The sequence below is a fragment of the Corvus kubaryi genome, unplaced genomic scaffold (assembly GCF_017639235.1).
Source record: "Corvus kubaryi isolate FWS band 111438036 unplaced genomic scaffold, C.kubaryi_AGA036_p1.0 37308, whole genome shotgun sequence".
NCBI lineage: Eukaryota > Metazoa > Chordata > Aves > Passeriformes > Corvidae > Corvus > Corvus kubaryi.
The window spans coordinates 13,746,879-13,769,180 of record NW_024581096.1 but is presented as its reverse complement, the minus strand read 5'-3'; the positions used below and the strand labels follow the sequence as shown (position 1 = coordinate 13,769,180).

General features: G+C 55.9%; 1 protein-coding gene across 3 annotated transcripts in view; it reads left to right on the top strand.

Moving 5' to 3' along the window:
• The window catches only part of TLN1 (talin 1), a 34,977-nt gene that overhangs the window by 3,233 nt on the left and 9,442 nt on the right, over positions 1-22,302 (top strand). Inside the window, exons 2-45 of one of the 3 annotated variants that reach the window (XM_042028584.1) lie at positions 2,941-3,104; positions 5,353-5,450; positions 5,684-5,813; positions 6,037-6,189; positions 6,473-6,615; positions 6,992-7,119; positions 7,625-7,685; positions 7,952-8,056; positions 8,394-8,549; positions 8,789-8,890; positions 9,099-9,175; positions 9,336-9,516; positions 10,184-10,297; positions 10,607-10,715; positions 10,884-11,092; positions 11,211-11,309; positions 11,503-11,553; positions 13,282-13,449; positions 13,713-14,007; positions 14,104-14,270; positions 14,654-14,782; positions 15,103-15,216; positions 15,433-15,546; positions 15,704-15,838; positions 15,995-16,123; positions 16,221-16,323; positions 16,396-16,604; positions 16,699-16,818; positions 16,982-17,179; positions 17,514-17,653; positions 17,753-17,846; positions 18,001-18,090; positions 18,262-18,384; positions 18,561-18,704; positions 19,038-19,199; positions 19,288-19,428; positions 19,652-19,833; positions 20,167-20,299; positions 20,414-20,515; positions 20,607-20,777; positions 20,931-21,080; positions 21,211-21,312; positions 21,416-21,535; positions 21,829-21,975. In XM_042028584.1, the coding sequence (XP_041884518.1) occupies positions 2,975-3,104; positions 5,353-5,450; positions 5,684-5,813; positions 6,037-6,189; positions 6,473-6,615; positions 6,992-7,119; positions 7,625-7,685; positions 7,952-8,056; positions 8,394-8,549; positions 8,789-8,890; positions 9,099-9,175; positions 9,336-9,516; positions 10,184-10,297; positions 10,607-10,715; positions 10,884-11,092; positions 11,211-11,309; positions 11,503-11,553; positions 13,282-13,449; positions 13,713-14,007; positions 14,104-14,270; positions 14,654-14,782; positions 15,103-15,216; positions 15,433-15,546; positions 15,704-15,838; positions 15,995-16,123; positions 16,221-16,323; positions 16,396-16,604; positions 16,699-16,818; positions 16,982-17,179; positions 17,514-17,653; positions 17,753-17,846; positions 18,001-18,090; positions 18,262-18,384; positions 18,561-18,704; positions 19,038-19,199; positions 19,288-19,428; positions 19,652-19,833; positions 20,167-20,299; positions 20,414-20,515; positions 20,607-20,777; positions 20,931-21,080; positions 21,211-21,312; positions 21,416-21,535; positions 21,829-21,975 (5,928 nt within the window). In that variant the 5' untranslated portion in view covers positions 2,941-2,974. Of the gene's footprint in view, positions 1-2,937; positions 3,105-5,352; positions 5,451-5,683; positions 5,814-6,036; positions 6,190-6,472; positions 6,616-6,991; positions 7,120-7,624; positions 7,686-7,951; positions 8,057-8,393; positions 8,550-8,788; positions 8,891-9,098; positions 9,176-9,335; positions 9,517-10,183; positions 10,298-10,606; positions 10,716-10,883; positions 11,093-11,210; positions 11,310-11,502; positions 11,554-13,281; positions 13,450-13,712; positions 14,008-14,103; positions 14,271-14,653; positions 14,783-15,102; positions 15,217-15,432; positions 15,547-15,703; positions 15,839-15,994; positions 16,124-16,220; positions 16,324-16,395; positions 16,605-16,698; positions 16,819-16,981; positions 17,180-17,513; positions 17,654-17,752; positions 17,847-18,000; positions 18,091-18,261; positions 18,385-18,560; positions 18,705-19,037; positions 19,200-19,287; positions 19,429-19,651; positions 19,834-20,166; positions 20,300-20,413; positions 20,516-20,606; positions 20,778-20,930; positions 21,081-21,210; positions 21,313-21,415; positions 21,536-21,828; positions 21,976-22,302 lie in introns of all 3 variants that reach the window. The other 2 variants (XM_042028585.1, XM_042028586.1) reach the window with 2 other exon arrangements.

Here is a 22,302-nt window from a genome sequence, read left to right as displayed (position 1 = left end):
GAGTTTCACTGTCCTTTTCCTTTTTCTGGTTTGCACTGCCAGGCTCCCAAGCTGTCTCATCTGTTGCATCTAGTCCACCTTTTCCCTCTCCACATGGTTCCTGGGGGGAAGGGTCTGTAGGAGCTGAGCCCTGCATTGGTGCCCTCGCACCAGGCAACAGAATTGCAAACCTCGTGTTCTGCTAATAAACTTCACTCCGATTTGAGGAGGCGTAGTTTTGCAGCAGAGGGCATTTCTGCTCTAGGCCCTGCTGTCAGCAAAGTTCAGCTGCTGGAGCCTGGACTTTTTTCATGGAATATGGCAGTTGAAGTGAGCCATCTCCCTTTTCCTTGAGGTCCTCCTTGATGTCATCAGCATCTTCCCTGCTGAGCTCTGTCATTTTTCTAAGTGTTTGGGAGTGGGAAGGCTTGAGCAGTCATCTTCTTGTGGGGTCTTGGGAAGCATAGCGACCCCTGTGAAGGGTGTGTTGAGGGGTGCCTCTGGTTCAGTGCCTGGTTTTGGGTGGCTTTGTGAGGGCAAGAAGAGGATGCAGAAATGGTGGCAGATGTCCTGGCTCCTCTCACTTCCTCTCTACTGTCTGACATCCTCCACTCCCCTTGCTCCATGGTCTCTGACCTTGTCCTGTCAGTGGCATGTTCTCCTTTTCCTGCAGAGGGATGGAAAGCAGCTTTATGCTCAACTTGAGAATATTTTTAGATGTAGAGAAGTTGGCCTGGTGACCGCAGCAGCCCGCCCTACATATAAAATACTTGGAAAACCCTTTCCATGGCAGAGTGCTCCTCATTCGTTCAGCTCCACAGCTTTGCTGGTGCTTCCAGATAGATGGCAGCGGGTGCCTCTGCCACCTCCTTACCTCTGCCGATGGGCTTCCTCGCTCCGGAGCTGAAGTGCATTTCATTCCTCAGCAGCAGAGACAGTGGGGGCCACGGGCCTCTGCAGAAACATTGCAGAACGGCTCAGGAATGCAGAGCTGGAGCCGCTCCATGTGCTGGCGGAGGCGGCACGCTCCTTGGTCCCTGCCTCCCACCCCGCACCACCAGCATGGCTTTCTGGCTCTGCAGAAGCAGGGCCCCTGCCCTCTGACTTGCTCCTGGACAAAACTGACCCAGATCCTGCCCCTAGGCTGCTCAGGTCTGTGTTTGGGAACAGCCTGCACTGGTGTACCCCCTCCCAGGGGGACCAGAGCTGGCCGCGCCAGGCAGGGATGCACAGACTCACCATGTGCTGCTGCAGTGCGAGGAAGGCTGCCAGCACATTTTAACCAAGAACCTTCTCAGGTCAGGCTGAGGATGCAAGATCAGCTTTCCCTGGCAGCCATAATAGGAAGCCTGGTAGGAGCAAGTCAGTCTAGAAGAGAATAAGCACATGTGCATCCCACCAGTGCTCTTGTATCCTCCCATCACTGGAGTTTAAGGACAAGGCAGCCTGGGTCAGCAGAACAGGGAACTCCCTTCACATGAGCAGGCTCTCAGGGAGAGGAAAAGGCATGTCACTGCTGGAGAGCATTGGGTTGGGGCCAGGCAGCGATAGGGAATGCTGAGAAGGGCATGGAGCAGTGGGGCAGGAGCAAAGGACTCGGTGTAGGGACCCTGAGGCGTTTGGCAACCTGGGAAAGCACTGAAAGCTGTTGCACAAAGCTGTTGCTTTGTTTGGGTTTACCCAAAAGGAAGGACTCTTACAAACTGTATCAGGCAAGCGGGGCACTTATGTACAACCTCTTTTTACTTTTGTTACTTCTTTCAGCTTTTATTCTGCAATACAAACATTGCAGTTCTGATTAGGTGTTATTAAAGTTGGTGTTTTGGAGCCCTGTTGAGGGGCACTTGCTCTGAAGGTGCTCTATGCAATCCTTTAAGCCTGAACTCTGCAACTACCTGAAAGGAGGTTGTAGTGAGATGGGGGCCAGTCTCTTCTGCCATGCCTACCGTGAGAGGACAAGAGGAAATGGCCTTAAATTGAGACAGGGGAGGTTCAGGTTAGGTATTAGAAAAAAATTTTTCCCTGTTAAGGTGATCAGGCGTTGGCATAGATTGCCCAGGGAGGTGGTGGAGTCACCATACCTGGAGGCGTTTAAGAGGCATCTTGATCTGCTGCTGGGCGATACGATCTAGTGATTTAGGGGTTACTGTGGTAGTGCTACGTGGGTGGTCAGACTGGGTGATCTTCCAACCCTGATGATTCTGTGATTCTATTCTGCGATGCTGATCCTTCAAACTGGACCCAGCTTGAGTCCTTTTTCAGATGGCATGGTGTGGCCCTTGTATGTCCATGCAGTGAGACCTGCCACAGGTGGTCCCTTGCCCTCCTGTGCATCATCCTGTGCCCTGGGTTGGTGCAGTATCTGCTGCCATAGACCCTGATCTCATGAGCACTCCTTGGGTGTGAGTGGTGCTTTCCCCAAGTAATTGTATTTAACGTGTGAATTCAATGCCTGGTGCCCTTATCTTGCCTCCCTGTGCAGCTTCAGGCTTTTCCGTCCCTCTGTGCTCAGGCTGCCAGCTCAGCACCGTCTGCTGGTGACATGAGGGGTCCTGATAGCTGGGGCAGGGCCGTGCCAGCTCTGGGTCAAAGCTTGGTTTTCCTCTTGTGGCTTCTGTGTCATGACGGGTTTAATTATAACCTCTTCCATCATGCTCTCACAGCTTATCTAGTGTGCTCCCTCATGCTCATTTCCTCTCTGCAGTATCTCTGTTGGGTACCAGCTGCTGTCACTCGCACAGGCAAGTAAAATTGTCTTTGGGGCCTTAGGACAAGGAGGTAAGGGTCCCGGTGCTGCTCTGAGGTCCCAGGACCTCTCACAGGCTCACCAGCACAGAATGCAGCCCTTGCTTGCCATTGGAAGCTGAGTCCCAGCTTTCAGGTGCTGCTGGAGGAGGAAGGAGGACCGTGCGCACCGGTGGGGTCAGAAGAAAGAGCTCACCCATCTGTCTCCTCTGGCAGGTGACGCAGGAGTGGGGACAGCCCAGCCGCCACCATGGTTGCCCTCTCGCTGAAGATCAGCATCGGCAATGTGGTGAAGACGATGCAGTTTGAGCCCTCCACCATGGTGTATGACGCCTGCCGGATGATCCGTGAGCGGGTGCCAGAGGCACAGATAGGACAGTGTAAGTCCATGGTGGGACTGGCTGCTGTGCCAGGGCTGCCTTGGCTTAGCTCCTGGTATTTCACTGGTCTCCCTTTTCTTTTCTGTCTGTGTCTCTCTGGCACTTTCCCAGAGAAAGTGGTGGGGTGGGAGGACCAAGGTCCAAGTCCTCTTGTCCAGTTGAGGTGAGGGTCTGAGCTTCTCAGACTCCCTCCTCATCACCCCAGAAGAATGTTTGGGGGTTTGGAAGTTAGGAAACCACATTTGGAAGTGAAATACTTATTAAGCAATTTGAGTCCACTGCCCTTTCTGTCTCTGCTCCTCTGTCCTACTTGCATTCATCACCACTAGCCAGGTCTATGTGAGTTTAAACAGTTGCAGGGGTCGTAGTAAACATTAGTTTAATTAACTAGAGTTAATTTTTCCTTTCTTGGGATATATATAATCTCCACTGGGTCTGTCCTCACTGGCAGCTCTCTGCCAGACCCATGCTGGTGCTCCATTACCTTTCTAGGCTGCCTTAGCTCCAGTATTTTCTTGCTGCTGCTGGGCTCACAATTTATCCTATGGCTCATGAGCTCATGATGTGACTCACGCCCACGCGGATGTGGCCTGTCCCCATCATGGATGGGGGGTTGGAGCTCTGGGACGCTGTCTCAGGGGCTCTCCTGAGTCCCTGCAACCCCCAAAAGCGGCTGTGCCACAGAGGAGAGACAGCAAAGCGGAGGTCAAGAGTCGTGGGAAGAGGAGGGGGAGTGCAGCGACATCTGGGAGCAGCACATTCCTTAAGGTTGAAAGGAAATGCCTTCTCGTGCCGTGCCTGGCTGGTCAGCAGTCCAGCAGACCATGGCTTTCAGCTTCAGCGAGGGACTGGATGTCTTTGGATATGCAGGGCTATAGTGGTGTTGGATGGAGCATTGCATTTCCTGCTCCTGGGTGTGAGCCAGCCTGTTTATAAAAAAAGCAGCAAGGGGAAGGCCTTAAAGGGAACTTCTTATTCCTGCGTTCCTTTTCAGTTGCTCACAGCTTTTCTTTTCCTATGTGTTCCTTGCAGCTTTTACTTTTCTTTGCTGTCCTTACACACGGGCACTTGGGCTCCTTTTTTGAGCTGCCCTGTGTTTTTGTCACCTTTGGGCTGGGGGAGCTTCAGTGTAAGTTTCCAGCTCTGCTCTTGCTCTGTCTCAGGAAGTGCCTATCCCCACCCAACCCGTGGATCTGGGGCAAGCTGCTCAGTTTTCAGTGCTGTGGATTTATCCTCTTGGAATTTGCTCTGAAAACAGTTTGGTTTTTTGTTGTTTTTTTTTTTTTTTTACTTCAAAAATAAAATGGCAAGCTTTCATGATTTTTCTGCTCCCTGTTTAGTAGGATCCTAACGGCAGTGTTAGCCAGGCAGGCGCAGGGCGGCTCAGGAATTTGTCCCTCCCCAAAGAGAGCTGCCAACAAGATGACGAGTTATAAACATAGCCAACCAAGACAGCCTGCGGCGCAGGATTGTTGCAGAGGTGGAGAGGACCTTTCCAGGGCAAAGCCAGGCGTGGTCCTTGCCTCTTCCTACATGAAAATGGGCCTCTCCCTGTGGGTCCAAGCTGAGGAGCCACTGCCCAGGCTCCAGCAGCAGCCTTTTCACCAGGTACCCCACCCTGAGGGAGCAGGATTTGGTGAGCAATATTTACTCACCACCTCTGAGACCTTGTAAGCCTTGAGCCCATCCTCCTTCAGCCTCTCATTCTGCGAAAAGAGGAGTCCCAGGCCCTCTAGTCCCTCACACCAAGGTTCCATCATTTAAGCTGCCTCTCTGTATCTTTTCAAACTGTACTGTGTCCTGGGGAGATGCAGACACCCTACCACCAGAGAATACTCAAAAAGTGGAGTGCCTAGATTTTATAGGCCAGTTCCCAGCACCCTTCATGGTGATCCCCACCATTTTATTACCTTATTTTCACTATTACTACGCATTGCACTGAAGATTTCAGAGAGCTGTCAGCCACAACTGCAAGCTCTTCCTTCTGTTGTGTCTGTCAATTCCAAGTTCAATGTTGTGTAGGGATGCTGCAGATGATTTTTTCTGTAGATAACTGTGGTAAAACCTCAGAGCTTGCGTGCCAGCTTTGTTGCCCACTCATTAGGTTTAGGCTCCAGTGTTTGCAGGGCTGCTGTGCTTCATGCACTGGGCTGCACCCAGTGCATATCCCTGGGCACAGAGCAGCACCTTGGTGGCCCTGTGCTGCTCTACCAGGACTACCCTGGCAGAGACTTTACATGTTTTTCAGCCAATGATTTTGGGCTCTTCCTCTCGGATGAAGACCCAAAGAAAGGGATCTGGCTGGAGGCTGGGAAGGCTCTGGACTACTACATGCTTCGCAATGGGGTAAGTGTCCATCCCACATCTTTCCAGCTGCATCCTTTGCTCTGTGGTTGGATGTGTTTGCAGCATGGAGGTGGTGTGAGTGCCTGCCCTGCTGCCTTGCATTGTGTCCTGCAGCACGTCCTGTCACCCCCACAATTGCACTGGGCAAGGGGGAGCTGTTGGACTGGCGGTGGGATGTGGGTGCACCCTGCACTGGTGCCACTGCTGGGAGCTGTGCTCCACTGTGCCCACAGGATACCATGGAGTACAAGAAGAAGCAGCGGCCCCTGAAGATCCGCATGCTGGATGGGACAGTGAAAACGGTGATGGTGGATGACTCCAAAACTGTCACGGACATGCTCATGACAATATGTGCCCGGATTGGTGAGGAGAGGACAGCAACAGGGGAGAAGGGTGGTGGGGAGAGAATGGCAGAATCTGACAGGCTTCTGGGGGAGCAGCAGCAGCTCTGTGGCAGATGGCCTGGCAGCACGGGTGTCTGAGGGGTGTGTGAGGGGAGGGGACGCTGCTCTGCACCCCTGCGTTGCTCCATGCTCTTTGTTTGGCAGAACAGTGCTGCTGAGTTTGGTTCTCTGCTCTCCTGCAGGCATCACCAACTATGATGAGTACTCACTTGTACGGGAGATCATGGAAGAGAAAAAGGAAGAGGTTACTGGCACCCTCAAGAAGGACAAGACCTTGCTGCGAGATGAGAAGAAAATGGAGAAGCTCAAGCAGAAGTTGCACACAGATGATGAGTGTAAGTGCCTGAATGTGCTGGGAATGGGGTCAGCCTGTTGTGAGGGCCTTGGGGAGGGGAGCAAGGACCCCTGTGAGGGGAAGAGGGCATGGAGAGGACTGTGATGAGGGAACATGTGCCCACACTCCCTGGAATGTCTGCTGCCTGGGGGCCCAGGACAGACGGGTGATAGCTGGGATGCGCCAGGTGGGCATATCTTTCTCACTTGACATGAGCAGCCCCAGGGCGAGGGCCAGTTGTGCCTCGGTGCCTGTTCCTGTTCACACCCTGGCATTGTCTGCAGTGAACTGGCTGGACCATGGCCGGACCCTGCGTGAGCAAGGCATCGATGACAATGAAACGCTGCTGCTGCGGCGCAAGTTCTTCTACTCTGACCAGAACGTGGACTCGAGAGATCCTGTGCAGCTCAACCTGCTCTACGTGCAGGTACAGCTTCCCAGAGCCACCTGGCTCCACTGCCTCCTGCCAGCCGCTGACAAGGCTGATAGCTGGAGGTTTTGTCAGGAGCCATGACAGGGGGGTACTCGGTTATGTCCTGGGTAAGAGCCAAGACTGGCAATTCCAGCCCTATCCTCCGTGGGAATCCTGTGCCAACTCTGTCTGGTAGGAACCATCCTGAAATGCTGCTGTGGTTCCTCTCCCAGGCTTGATGCCTGTAGGGGACAGCCTGGTCCTACATACTCCTGTTTTTCAGGGCCACTTCTTTTAAGTCTGTTAAACATGTTGTGCTTGATGTGGAGGAGAGCAGTGGCAGGGCCGCGTGGCTGCCCAGCCCACTGCAGTGTCTTCTATTCCCACGTAGGCTCGTGACGACATCCTGAACGGTTCCCACCCTGTCTCCTTTGACAAAGCCTGTGAGTTTGCTGGCCACCAGTGCCAGATCCAGTTTGGGCCACACAACGAGCAGAAGCACAAGCCGGGCTTTCTGGAGTGAGTGTCCTGAGAAGCCCCTGGGCTTGTCTCGAGGTGGCTGGAGCAGCTTGGCAGCACCCAGCACCACACTGCCTTATGGGGCTCCGGGGGTTTCGGTGCCTCTGGTGCAACCCCTGTCCTCCCTACAGCACAGTGCCCAAGTATGGGGATCCACACCAGCTGTGAGGGGTGCCAGCCCTCCATCCTGCTCCTTCTGACAGCCCTGTAGGGACATGCAGTCAGCTGCTGTGGGGGTGGCCCCAGCCCACCCTCTGGCCTGCCTCGATGCCGCACAAAGGGCTGCATTCTCAGCACCTTTACCCCACATTCAGCTAGGGCAACTCCCAAGGACAGCTTTCATAGCTGCGGCAATCTCTCCCACATTCTTTCTACTTCCAAAAACTCCCAGTTTGTGCCCTGGCAGGGGTTTGTCTGAGGCTTTGGGTTGGGCCTGTTCATAGTCAAGGACAGACACTGGCTTTGCACTCTGCTGCTAACAACTCACTTGGCTGTCTCTTGGCAGGCTCAAGGATTTCCTGCCCAAGGAGTACATCAAGCAGAAAGGAGAACGCAAGATCTTCATGGTATGTGCAGTGGGGAGGTTGAGATCTGGGCTTCTTGTTCCTCCTCACTAAAGGTTGAGGCACTCCTGTCTGAGGAGGCAGCACACAGCAGTCTGGTGGGTGAGAAACAGGAGCAGGAGCTGGGCAGACGAGGCAGCTCCTGAGGTCCCAGAGATCAGAGCTGGGGCAGGGAATGCTGGTGGGGTGGGGAGAGCCCGGAAAGGCTGTGCAATGGTGTTGAGGCAGGACTGTGGAGCTGGTGCAATGTTCTGTCTTTGCTGTTGCAGGCCCACAAGAACTGTGGGAACATGAGTGAGATCGAAGCCAAAGTTCGCTACGTGAAGCTTGCCCGTTCCCTCAAGACCTATGGGGTCTCCTTCTTCTTGGTCAAGGTAGAGCAGCAGCCCCCCGGTCCCACTTCAAACTGACCAAAATCCTGCTTCTTCAGCTTCCCTCCATCTGTCATGTCTCCAGCTGCTACCCCTCAACCTATGTTGCTCCAGTTTTCTCTGCATCTCCCCTGTCCACGTCTCCTTCTTGCATTTCCCTGTGTACTGCCTTCCTACTCCTTGGTTCATGCTTTTTCTCATTGTTAAGCTGCATGTGATAGTTGTCACCACTAGAAGGTGTGGCCTTGCGGGTGTTTGGTAGCTATGGCAGACTTCAGATGTCTCTGCCTCGGTGGATCCATCCAGGGATAGCCCGCAGCCCTTCTGTTGTGGCCCACAGGAGAAGATGAAGGGGAAGAACAAGCTGGTGCCACGTCTGCTGGGGATCACCAAGGAGTGCGTGATGCGCGTGGATGAGAAGACCAAGGAAGTGATTCAGGAGTGGAGCCTGACCAACATCAAGCGTTGGGCAGCCTCACCCAAGAGCTTCACCCTGGTAAGGGACCAGAACTGGTCCCCCATGCCCCCTCTGCTCTGGTGCAACTGTGGGGGGCTGCTCTCACTCCAGTTCCTGTCTCTGCTGTTGCCCCATGGCAGCACAGGCTTGTCCTCCTCTGGTGCGTCTCCCAGTGCTTGCTTTGAAGGCTGGCGCTCGGGTGCTTAGTGCATACCAGAGGGGCTCAGGATGGCTGCCAGTGCCCTGCTCCGGTGCTACCCTGTGCCCTGCTGTTGCAGGATTTTGGAGATTACCAGGATGGTTACTACTCAGTGCAGACGACGGAGGGGGAACAGATCGCCCAGCTCATTGCTGGCTACATCGATATCATCCTCAAAAAGGTGAGGCTGTGCTGAGAAGGGCACTGATAGCCCCTCTCCAGAGAGGGGTACAGAGTGTGCCTTCCAGCTGCCTCCAAACAGCCATTGGCACACAGTACTGCTGGGAAAGCTGGAGACAGGGCAGGGGGATCCTGTGACCCTGGTATGGTGTCTGGGCTGCAGGAGGAGGGCAGGGCTTGGGGGTATCATTTTCTCTTTCCCTTTGCAGAAAAAGAGCAAAGACCACTTCGGACTGGAGGGGGATGAGGAGTCCACCATGCTGGAAGACTCCGTGTCTCCAAAGAAGTAAGTTTTCCAGGAGCAAGGCAGCTGCCAAAGAGAAGTTGAATGGAGTCTGTGCTCCAGCCAAGCTTGCAGCACAGCACGGAGGAAGAGCTGCCATTCCCACAGAGCCTGGTGCTAGCACTGTGGGCGTCCCTTTACCTGGTATTTCTCTCCATTTCAGGTCGACAGTCTTGCAGCAGCAGTTCAACCGTGCAGGCAAGGCAGAGCTGGGCTCAGTGGCCCTGCCAGCCATCATGCGGACAGGGGCTGGAGGGCCAGAAAACTTCCAAGTGGGCACGATGCCACAGCCTCAGCTGCAAATCACCAGTGGCCAGATGCACCGAGGGCACATGCCTCCCCTGGTAAGCTCTCCTTGTGCTGACCATAGGGCACAAACTCTGAGAGGTGGCTGTCAGGCTTGTGTAGACCAATCTGTTTGGGTCTATGACCAAGCATTGCCTTGCTGTGAAGAGCAGGGTCTCTGTGCCACTGGCTTCATGTGCTTGCTGGTCTGGCTGAGCCAGTGTCCTCCTGCGCCCTCTCTGCAAACTTGAGCTACACCCCAGTGTTTTCACCTGGCTAGTGACTGCAGCCTCTCATTCAGGCTGTGACTGGACAGCCCCACTAGGACTGTGGTTTGCAGCAGAACCCAGTGCTGTGTTTTGGTGCCCCCATCTACTGTGCAGCTGGAGGAGCACTTGGAAAAGGCCTCGAGGAGGCTGCTTTCTTTTACCCTATGCAGCTTCCTGTGGGAGCTTGCTGTGAAAGCCTTGTGGGATCCCACAGCATCTGCTCCCCACTCCCTGAGAGCTGGTTAACTGTGAGACTTGATTGTAACCATGGTGGAATGAGGCATTTCCTAGTGGGAGGTGCAGAGGGGAGACTCCCTTTTTGCTAAGTGCACCCCACTTTGTGGAGACCTACCTAGAGTGGTGTCATCAACAGCACATTGCATGGAAGCATTTGAGCCAAATCTGTAATCCTAGATTACAAGCCTTCATCTTATCTCGGTCTGTCTCTGTGTTGCAGACCTCAGCCCAGCAAGCCCTGACTGGCACTATCAACTCCAGCATGCAGGCTGTGCATGCAGCCCAGGCCACGCTGGATGACTTTGAGACCTTGCCACCTCTTGGGCAGGATGCTGTGAGTGCTGGGTGAAGGTGGGGTGCTGGGGGTGGACCTTGCTGGAGGCTGGGCTGGGTGAAGCTGGCCACATTCCCAGGAGAAGTGTGAGCAGCTCCTGGGAGGATCTCCTGAAAAGAGACGGGGTTGTATCCCACTCTGTGGGCAGACATGGAGGGGACACTTGATCATGTTGTTTGGTCAGGGTGGACTAGAGAATTTGGGTGGTCGCAGGTCTTCCTTCTGTTTTCGACATATCCTCTTCTTTGCACTTCTCTGTGTGAGCATGTGTGCTCTACCACCATCTCCTGATCCTGTTCTCCCATTCAGGCATCAAAAGCTTGGCGCAAAAACAAGATGGATGAGTCGAAGCATGAGATCCACTCCCAAGTGGATGCCATAACTGCTGGCACGGCCTCAGTTGTCAACCTCACTGCAGGTATGTGGAGGGTTGGAGTAGAGGGAAAGGCCAGTTCAGGAGAAGGCTTGGTCCCTCTTTTCTGGCTGAAAGACTCCTTTTGCTCCCAGAAAGGAAAACCACATCAGTGACAGGTGTGGGGATGCTCTTGGAGCACGTCCCATGCTGACTCCTCTCTTCCCTGTGCAGGGGATCCAGCAGACACGGACTACACTGCCGTGGGCTGTGCCGTCACCACCATCTCTTCCAACCTGACGGAGATGTCCAAGGGTGTGAAGCTGCTGGCTGCGCTGATGGAGGATGAGGGAGGGAACGGGCGGCAGCTTCTACAGGCAGCTAAGAACCTGGCGAGCGCCGTCTCAGACCTGCTAAAGACAGCACAGCCTGCCAGCGCTGAGGTGGGGTGCTGGAGTGGCTGTGGGACTGAGAGGAAGGGGGAAGCCAAAGGAGAGCCACTGAGTGAGGTTTTAAGGCTTGTTCACGAGCCTGGTGTTGATTTTGCCTTGTTCCTTGCAGCCTCGCCAGAATCTCCTGCAGGCTGCTGGCCTGGTAGGGCAGACCAGCGGGGAGCTGCTGCAGCAGATTGGGGAGAGTGACACTGACCCCCGGTTCCAGGTGAGCATACCCAGCAGCAACCAGGGACACCCTCTCCCTAAAACCATCAGCCTTTGCACAGGACCTCACAGGAGGGCTTCGGGCTGAACATTGGCCACTACCCAGTGGTGACTTTGTGAGGGAGGAGACAGGCCATTGCCCATCTTTGTCTCTAGAGTGATATAGCACCTCTTATCTTGTGGATTCCATGTAGATCCCAGAAAACCGGTGTGCTTGGATCCAGCCTGTCTCTGAACCAAAGACGGTAAAACAGGGCTGTAGGCATGGCTTGTTGGTCCTTGCTGTCTCCAGCGTGAAGGGGGCTCCTCTGGGAACTATCATCTGAAATCTTTGGAGAAGGGCTCTTGCAAAATTCTACTTTTCTGGTGGTTGGCTCTCAGAAGTCCATGCACTCGGGTTGCTGCTGGGGCAAGTGCTGCTCTGGGGGTCATCTCTTGCAGCCACCTCAGCTCCTGCCTGCTGCTCCCTGCCTGTGGGAGCTGTCTGCCTGTACCCGTTAGAGACCCTGTATGGGTGGAGCCTTGTGTGGCATTTTTTTTTTAGATGAGCTAACTGCCAACTGGCTCGCTTTCCCATGACTGTTCCTTCCAGCACAAAGGAGGTAGCACACTGTGCTGGGGAGTACAATCCAGATATAGTATAGACCAAAATACTCCAGAAAGAAGGGGTTTCTGTTCATGGCAGCCACACAGCTTCAACTGAGTACAGAGGCCTTGACAGATATCCAAGGGGAATAGAAAAGCTAGGACCAGGGCAGGAAGCCATATTGGGCCATGCAGCAGTGCCAGGACAGAATATCCCCAAAGGTCAGATTTAGGACCTGGAAGACAATTTGCAGTTGAGCAGCAGGATATTCTGCCTCACAGCTGTCAGACCCGAGTGTATGTACTTCCTTCCATGGGCTTAGATGCCGTGGTCTGGGGACTCTGGAATTGGATGCATGCACTCTCTGGTCTTTCATCCTGTCACAAAAGGTGGTGGATTGCAGTGGGAGTAGTCTTGGCTTGCAGGAGGTGAGAGGATGCTGTGACCTTCTGGTTTGGTGGCTGGGGGCTTACCTGTCATGGGGTGCAGGGCTGCTCACTGTGAGCACACACACAGCAGGAGGTTGGCAGCTGCAGCAGACAGAGAGCCCTGCCCTGCCTACCAGGGTTTTTGCTGTTCAGTGCTGGTGCTGCCAGTTTGCACCAGCAGTGTGCCACGGGGGCTAATCCTGAAGGCTGTAGAATGCTGTCATGTCTGGTGCCCTGCAGGAAAGCAGTTTGCCATGTGCTGGTCCCTGCCTCTTGCCTGCTGGCGCCTGTTGTGCACCTGCCACTGAGGAGAGACGAGGCTGGTTGCCCTGTCATACCTCTGTTTTAGCCTCGGGAATAACAGCGGAGATGTATTCTAGCTTGTCAACCAACAAGTCAGAATTGAAAATAAAAATAGCTGTCATGTCTGCAGTACGGGTGACCAGCATGGGAGCATCTCCCACTTGCCTCTTGCTGGCAGCTGCCCATGGTGTGGGTGTGCCATGGCTGGCTTGTGCCTGCTGTTTGGCTGGAAGGGTTTGTCATTTTTTCTCTCTGTTCAAATGTTTGCAAACCCGATCAAATCCAGGCAGTACCAGCAGTGCCTTGCAGCAGGTTCTCTCTGTGGAGCAATTGGGGATGGGTGGTTGCCTGGGGAGTGGGGTAGTGGGGTGATGCTGAGCATTGCCTGAGCTGCTGCAGGTGGTGTTTGTGGCAGTGCAGGCTGCAGCTCAAGGCCAGGCTACAGCCTCACAGCCAGCAACAGCAGACAGTGGAGATGGGGTCAAGGTGTTGCTAGCCTTTCCAGGTATTCAGTGCTGCTGGTGCTTGGACAGAGTGGCTGAAAGGCCCCCGAGGGCTCACATTTCCCATCTGAATATTTCACAAGAGCCCTGCAGATGGCTGTGGCTGCTCCCACTGCCATGGCTGCCTTGTTGACCTTTTCTGTCCCCTCCCAGGACATGCTTATGCAGCTGGCGAAGGCAGTGGCCAATGCTGCCGCTGCGCTGGTGCTCAAAGCCAAGAACGTGGCTCAGAAAACAGAGGATGCTGCGCTGCAGACACAGGTGATCGCAGCGGCCACCCAGTGCGCCCTCTCCACCTCCCAGCTGGTGGCCTGCACCAAGGTAAGCAGCAAAATTAACCCTTGCCTCAGTGTGGCTGTGAGTTTCACCTGGCTGGGAGGCAGCTTTGTGGCAGGGCCCTAGGTGTGCCAGGACCACACGTCCTAAGGCAGGACATTGGAAATCTGGCACAGGAAGTGTGGGCTGCCAAGTCCCTGCCACTGTGCCCAAACAATGAGGATCCTCTTTGGAGGAGCAGAAGTTTGGGATAGCTCCTTCAAGGAGCATAACCATGCTCACTGCACAGCCTTTCTCCTCCCTTCCAGGTTGTCGCTCCCACAATCAGCTCACCAGTTTGCCAGGAGCAGCTGATCGAGGCTGGCAAGTTGGTGGCCAAATCAGCTGAGGGCTGTGTGGAGGCCTCCAAGGCAGCCACCAGTGATGACCAGCTCTTGAAGCAGGTGGGGGTGGCAGCCACAGCTGTCACCCAGGCCCTGAATGACCTGCTGCAGCACATCAAGCAGCATGCCTTGGGTGGGCAGCCCATCGGGCGCTACGACCAAGCCACTGACACCATCCTCAATGTCACTGAGAATATATTCAGCTCCATGGGTGATGCAGGTGAGACTGAGGCACCCAGGGCAGAGCACAATGCATAGCAAGGTATCAGAGAGCCCTTGGGACTTGCTAACAGGCCACACTTCCATTCTGTTCCAGGGGAAATGGTGCGTCAGGCTCGTATTCTGGCGCAGGCCACCTCCGACCTTGTCAATGCCATCAAAGCCGATGCTGAGGGAGAGACAGACCTGGAGAATTCACGCAAGCTTCTGAGTGCAGCCAAGATTCTGGCTGATGCCACTGCCAAGATGGTGGAAGCTGCAAAGGTCAGTGTGTGGGGAAGGATGGATGCTGGCTTTGGCCCCAGCCCTGTCCAGTGCTATTGGCTCAGTGCTGGGGAGGGGATGATCAGCCCGTGGTTGAGCAGCAGTTCCCAGAGCAAGGTCTTGCACTGAGCCAGGGACCTGTGCAGTAGCATGGGGCTTCTCCTGTGGAGGAGCTTCAGGGAGCTGTGGGTGGTAGCAGAGGAGCTGTTACCTCTCCTGCTGCTGGACTCTTCTGGAGAGACTTTGAGCATCTCCCGAGCACTGTAAACCAGACTGCCTTGTGGGGGACTCCCTGGCATCAGGCCAGAGTGGAGGTGCTGCTTCAGGAGGAAAAGGGACTCCATGGTCCCTGAAAGCTGTGATGGGTTTTCTGCTTTCTCCAGGGAGCTGCAGCCCACCCAGACAGCGAGGAGCAGCAGCAGCGGCTGCGTGAGGCAGCAGAAGGGCTCCGCATGGCAACCAATGCCGCAGCCCAGAATGCCATCAAGAAGAAGCTCGTGCACAAGCTGGAGGTGAGATGCTGGGCAAGGATCTGCAGAGGGCAAGCAAGCACAGGCAGTGAGCAAGACCTGACGGGGAGCCCCCATATACCTCCACCTTGCAGAGGGATAAAGTCCTTTTCAAGTCCAGTGTCCATTGTGCATCACAGAGAGATCTCCCTTCCCTTGTGTGCACTGTGTTGCTTTGGGGTGCTGGGCATTGAGGGCACTGAGGATGCTCAGGTGCCACAGGAGTAGGCACAGGAGAACTTGTTTGGGGGATCTGGGCCCTGGTAATGGCAGGGGGGCTTGATACAGACTGCCAGTGTTAAACCTGTGCCTCCCTGTGCCAGCACGCAGCCAAGCAGGCTGCCGCCTCGGCCACTCAGACCATCGCCGCCGCGCAGCACGCCTCCTCCTCCAACAAGAACCCTGCCGCGCAGCAGCAGCTGGTGCAGAGCTGCAAGGTAAGGGCCTGGGCCTGATCCTGGCATCTCCAGTGTTCCCTCTCCCTGTCTCATCTCCCATCAGCAATGCTGGTGCTTCCTGCTCAGCCACAGTGGTCAGACTGGATCTTGGGGCCCTCACTCACGTCCCTTAGGAGCTGATCTTTTGATCACTGGTCCTGGGTTGAATCCATGTCCTTCTGATGGATCCTCTCCAGTGACCCTTTTCTCTGGCAGGTGGTGGCAGAGCAGATCCCAATGCTGGTGCAAGGTGTGCGAGGAAGCCAGTCCCAGCCGGACAGCCCCAGTGCCCAGCTGGCTCTCATTGCTGCCAGCCAGAACTTTCTGCAGGTACTCATACTGCCCAGAGCCACCTCCCATTACAGCTCTGGCATTGCAGCTTTCCTACCATGCCTGTCCCTTTTAAGACATTGGGAGATCTGCACACAGGCAGCTGAGACACTGCATGTTTGTACTCTTCTCACTGCTTTTTGTTCTGGCCCTACAGCCTGGTGGGAAGATGGTAGCTGCAGCCAAGGCCACCGTCCCCACCATAACGGACCAAGCCTCTGCCATGCAGCTCAGCCAATGTGCCAAGAACTTGGCCGCAGCTCTGGCTGAGCTCCGCACAGCTGCCCAGAAGGTGAGAGGCTGGGTCCCATCCTGCAATGAGACACCACGTGTGCAGGGCAGCAGGGAACGGTGGGGACAGCCTGGTGGCAGGCTGCGCTCTCTGCCACAGCCAGAGACAGATGGGCTCAGCGGTCACCCACTCATCTTCCCTTCTTCCCCACCACAGGCTCAGGAGGCGTGCGGACCCCTGGAGATAGACTCTGCGCTGGGTCTGGTGCAGAGCCTGGAGAGGGACTTGCAGGAAGCCAAGGCAGCTGCCCGTGATGGCAAGCTCAAGCCTCTGCCAGGAGAGACGGTAAGGGTGCAGAGAAGGGTGGCTCAGGGTGGACTCTGGGGCAGTGGAGTTGCTAAAAGGTGCAGCTCACCAACATGTCCCACTCATCCACTTGCAGATGGAGAAGTGTGCCCAGGACCTGGGTAACAGCACCAAAGCTGTCAGCTCCGCCATTGCTCACCTCTTGGGAGAGGTGGCCCAGGGCAATGAGAACTACACAGGTACTCGCCTCCACAACAGGGCTGGGGGAAGGGGCACTAAGCTGTCAGGCACTGACCTCTCCATACCCCCAGGAATTGCTGCCCGGGAAGTGGCCCAGGCCCTGCGCTCGCTCAGCCAGGCTGCCCGCGGTGTGGCAGCCAACACCTCCGACCCGCAGGCACAAAGTGCCATGCTGGAGTGCGCCAGCGACGTCATGGACAAAGCCAACAACCTCATCGAGGAGGCGCGGAAAGCAGTGGCCAAGCCTGGTGACCCAGAGAGCCAGCAGCGCCTGGCCCAGGTTGGGACAGTGGGTACCCCAGTGTGCCCTGTCAGGCTGTGGGAAGAGTGTGAGGCTGGCTGGGAGGTGGTGACCGCTCTTTGCTTCTCTGTAGGTGGCCAAAGCAGTGTCACAGGCCCTGAACCGCTGTGTTAACTGCCTGCCAGGGCAGCGGGACGTGGATGCTGCCATCCGCATGGTGGGAGAGGCCAGCAAGAGGCTGCTCTCGGATTCGGTGAGCTGAGCTGGGGCGGGAGGGGAAGGGGGAAGTCTTCTGGAGATGCAAGCTAGTCCAGAAGCATTGGGTTCCACTAGCATATCCCCAAGCATGTGCCTGACTTCCATCCTCCATCTCCTCTCACTTCTCTGCCTCTCCTAACCCCTCTCTTTCCTTCCAGTTCCCTCCCAGCACCAAGAGCTTCCAGGAGGCACAGAGCCAGCTGAACCAGGCCGCGGCAGGGCTCAACCAGTCTGCCAATGAGCTGGTGCAGGCGTCGCGTGGCACCCCTCAAGACCTGGCCAAGTCCTCTGGCAAATTCGGGCACGACTTCAATGAGTTCCTGCAGGCAGGAGTGGAGATGGCCAGCCAGTCCCCGGTGAGAGCAAATACCTCTTGGGACATCCTGAGTGCAGTGCGAGGTTGGGGATATCTGAGAAGGTGGCTGACCAAAGGCAGGGTGGTCAGGCAGTAGTGGTTAGGGTGGCTGCGGCCAATGCAGCCAGGGAGATGGGGACTGGAGCTGTGCAAAACTGCAACAGCAGAGAGAAGGCGGCTTGGGTTAGTTCAGCAAAAATTGCCGTTGTATCCTTGCTGTTTGCAGACAAGTTGGATGAAGGGAACCAGATCAACTTGAAAATCACCAGAGAAGACTCAGGGTGGGTGTGGGCTTTAAAAAGTTGCTGCAGATAAGTCTTACTGGCTTTTTGCAGAATAAGGAAGACCGAGCACAGGTGGTGTCAAACTTGAAGAGCATTTCCATGTCCTCCAGCAAGCTGCTGCTGGCTGCAAAGGCTCTCTCTGCTGACCCTGCTGCCCCCAACCTCAAGAATCAGCTGGCAGCTGCAGCACGGTAAGATGAACTGCTCCCTGAGAGTGGCTGGCCATAGCAGTGGCGCTGGGTGGTGGGGCAGGCATTCATCTGTGGATCTTTCTCCCATGTCCCTGGCAGGGCTGTGACTGACAGCATTAACCAGCTGATCACCATGTGCACCCAGCAGGCCCCAGGCCAGAAGGAATGTGACAATGCCCTGCGGGAGCTGGAGGTAAGAAGCCACGTATTGACAAGGCACTGGAGAGGTTGAAATGTTGTGTGTGGGGAGAGCTGCACCCCACTTCAAGGAACAAGGGGGAATGAAGGGGAGGTGCAAGTGGAGGATGCAGAACTTTCCTCTGGATGTGACACCTGTGTCCCTGCAGACGGTGAAGGAGCTGTTGGAGAACCCCACCCAGACTGTCAACGACATGTCCTACTTCAACTGCCTTGACAGCGTCATGGAGAACTCCAAGGTAAGCCCTGAATGGAGGTTTGGGGAAGGACAGAGATATCCTTGGGAAGGATGTGGGAACAAAGGGAAAGGTGGTTCCTCCCCTACTGATGAAGCACAGTGAGCTCTGATCCTGGGAGCACTGCAGGAGCCAGAGATGGTCTCCATAATCAGTGCATCGTGTGTCCTGCAGGTGCTGGGAGAGTCCATGGCGGGCATCTCCCAGAACGCCAAGAACAGCAAACTGCCAGAGTTTGGAGACTCCATCAGTGCCGCCTCCAAAGCTCTCTGTGGGCTGACAGAGGCAGCTGCCCAGGTGAGACACAGTCCCAGCCCTGAGCCTTAGCCCAGGGCCAGAGTTGTCATATGCATCCCACCCCTGCCCTTCCAAATCAGTGGGACAGTGCTGCCAGACTCCTCAGCAGCCCGTGCCCTCTCTGAGCCACCCTGCGGTGTGCAAGCTCTCTCTCACCACCTCTCCCGTGCTCCTAGGCTGCCTACCTTGTGGGTGTCTCAGATCCCAACAGCCAGGCTGGACAGCAGGGCTTGGTGGACCCTACTCAGTTTGCCAGAGCTAACCAGGCCATCCAGATGGCCTGCCAGAACCTGGTGGACCCTGCCTGTACCCAGTCCCAGGTGAGTGTGGTGTGGGGCTCCATTACAGTCATTTACTTGCATCAGAAGGAGTATGAGGCTGGTTGGAAATGCTGCATCCCACCAGCTAGCAAAGATGATGCCTAGTGTTTCATCAGGACTCACAGCTGCACTGGGAACCAGCTGGCAGCTTTGGTGCAATGGTCACAGTCCAGATGGGGGGACTCTGTGGGCATGCAGGATCTTTGTGATCCTTCTTGGGTCCCAAGAGAGATGCCTGTGGTCACTGGTGCCCTACAGAGCATGGGTGGGAAGGGAGATCTGTAGGGATAGGGGGTCATGGTGGATCCTGCCTTACTCGGCTTTCCCCTGCAGGTGCTGTCAGCAGCCACCATCGTAGCAAAACACACCTCAGCTCTGTGCAACACGTGCCGTCTGGCATCCTCCCGCACCGCCAACCCTGTGGCCAAGCGCCAGTTTGTCCAGTCGGCCAAGGAGGTGGCCAACAGCACAGCCAACCTGGTGAAGACCATCAAGGTGTGGTGTCCTTTCTGAGGCAATGTGGTACTGATGGGATTTGGGGCATGGTGGGGGCTGGGTAACTGCTCTGGTCTCTCCACACCAGGCCCTGGATGGCGACTTCAACGAGGAGAACCGGGAGCGGTGCCGTGCTGCCACCGCCCCTCTCATAGAGGCTGTGGATAACCTGACAGCCTTTGCCTCCAACCCGGAGTTCGCCACTGTTCCTGCCCAGATCAGCCCAGAGGTGGGATGCTGCTGGGACAGGGAGGATGGAGCCTGGCTGTAGCAGGGTCTGCTGTGGGGTGGAGAGGAGCTGTGCCTGGGGGGCATGCACTGAGGGGGTGTGATGGGGAGGTGGCAGCAAGCCTTGGGCTTCAAGGGGCTGCTCCAGGGTAAGGTTCATGGGAGGGGGAGCAACTTCCCATGCACAGTCCCTTACCTCACCAGCCTGTTGTCTCCCTGTGCAGGGGCGTAGAGCCATGGAGCCTATTGTCATTTCAGCCAAGACCATGCTGGAGAGCTCTGCTGGCCTCATCCAGACTGCCCGCTCTCTGGCTGTCAACCCCAAGGACCCGCCGCAGTGGTCAGTGCTCGCTGGCCACTCACGTACAGTCTCAGACTCCATCAAGAAGCTGATCACCAATATGAGGTGAGCAGAGTCCTGTTTCTGTGGCTGTGGCTCTGTCCCTTCTGGCACATACCCCTGCTCTGAGTGAGCATTCCTGGGGATGTTTTGGCTCATCATCTCCTTGGACACAGTTGTTGCAGACAGGTAAGGGATGGGATGGAAGATGCTATCCCTCTTGTCCTTCCTGGAAGCTGCTCCTCCAATTCTCATGTAGGTTGATGGGGACAGACGCTGATGTGCCCAGGCACTATCATGCCAGGAGAGCAGTCTTGCCCCTCACCAGCACCAGCCAAGCTGAGGGTGAAGGGGTGGTGTAGCAGCTGCCAGCACTTGGCTGATTCATCTGTCACACAGGGACAAAGCTCCAGGACAACGGGAGTGTGATGAGGCCATTGAGGTCCTGAACAGATGCCTGCGGGAGGTGGACCAGGCGTCCCTCGCTGCCATCAGCCAGCAGCTGGCCCCTCGACAAGATATCTCCCAGGAGGTGGGTCAGGGACACACTGTGGGCAAGCCTAAGGGAGTGGCATCCTTCCCCTGACTCTCAGCAGCATGCAGGGACCCCTGCTGCAGCCTCATGCAACACTCTCTCTTCGCACAGGCTCTGCACAACCAGATGATCACAGCTGTCCAGGAGATCAGCAACCTAATTGAGCCTGTGGCTGCCGCAGCAAGGGCTGAGGCCTCGCAGCTGGGGCACAAGGTAATGGGGGTGTGGCACTTGGTGCCTGGGGAGGAGAGGTACAAGGCAGCTGGGGCTGGAAGCTGCTGGTGCTCACACTGCTCTTCCCTAGGTGTCCCAGATGGCTCAATATTTCGAGCCACTCATTATGGCAGCTGTCGGCGCTGCCTCCAAAACACCCAACCACCAGCAACAGATGAACCTCCTGGACCAAACCAAAACACTGGCTGAATCCGCCTTGCAGATGCTGTACACAGCCAAGGAGGCTGGTGGGAACCCCAAGGTGAGCAGGAGGGGCACGTGCCCTCCTTTGCATGTGGGTGCTGCATGCTGCACACATGTGTGCCCAGCGTGGAAACCCGTGGGTCAGTGTGCAGAATCCCTGTCGGGAGGGGAGCTGCCACCTGCCTTCCCTCACTCTGGCTTCTCCTTGCAGCAAGCTGCCCACACTCAGGAGGCTCTGGAAGAGGCTGTGCAGATGATGAAGGAAGCAGTGGAGGACCTGACCACCACCCTGAATGAGGCAGCCAGTGCTGCAGGTGTTGTGGGGGGCATGGTGGACTCCATCACCCAAGCTATCAATCAGGTGAGGGGAACACGGAGAGGACCTGGACAGGTCTGGGTGTGGGAGAGAGGAACAGTCAGGGTCAAACCCTACAAGCTAAAGACCTTGTGGGCCAGAGCTGGAGCCAGAATGTCCTGATGGTTTCTTGCAGCTGGATGAGGGGCCCATGGGCGAGCCAGAAGGTACCTTTGTGGATTACCAGACCACGATGGTGAAGACAGCCAAGGCTATCGCAGTGACTGTGCAGGAAATGGTGGGTGCAAGCAAGCCTGTCACTGTAGAATGCACTGCCTGATACTCAGTTAGGCTACTGCCCTACTTGCCCTGTCCAACTCCTGCTCTTCTTCCATTGACAGGTCACCAAATCCACCACCAACCCGGATGAGCTGGGCATACTGGCCAACCAACTCACCCATGACTATGGACAACTGGCACAAGAGGCCAAGCCGGCTGCCCTCACTGCTGAGAACGAGGAGGTACAAAACTGGGGGGAGTGCTGGAGCGTGCTGTGAGGCAGACCAGGGACTGTTGGGGCGTGAGAACTGAGGACAGGGACACTTGAACCTCCACTTGGAGCTGGGGGCAGGCAGCTTTCACACCTCCCCTGAAACATGGCATAGAAACAAAGAGCAAAGCTGTATTTCCTTTTTCCTTCTCCTGAGTGGGAGGATTGGGAAAGAGGAGCTGGGTGACGGGTGTTTCCCAGCGGGTATCACAGATGCAGAGCTTGGTTCCCTGCTGACGCTGTCACACATACATTCCTCTGCAGATTGGCTCCCACATCAAGTGCCGGGTGCAGGAGCTGGGTCATGGCTGTGCTGCCCTGGTCACCAAGGCTGGAGCTCTGCAGTGCAGCCCCAGCGATGCCTACACCAAGAAGGAGCTGATAGAGAGTGCACGCAAGGTTTCTGAGAAGGTAGGTGGTTGAGAGAGGGGTTTGACAGCATGGTGAGGTGGGAGGGATACTGGATTCAGCCATGTGCCCTTGGAGCTACCACACTGGATCCTCTCCTGGTCCTCTTGGGTTCTGTTGACTCTCTTGGCCATGCTCCCCCTGCCCAGCTGATGGGGTGGAGGATGGATCCACCTCTGTAGACACTACAACAGCAGCTGGTGCTTGTGGTGGGTGAGTGTGATGTCTAGGTGCTGTAGCCTGCCTGGGAAAACTGACCTACACACTGGTGACAGGCCAGGGCTCTCCAGATCAGTTCTTGCAGAGTTGGGCAAAGCATCTGCAGCAATG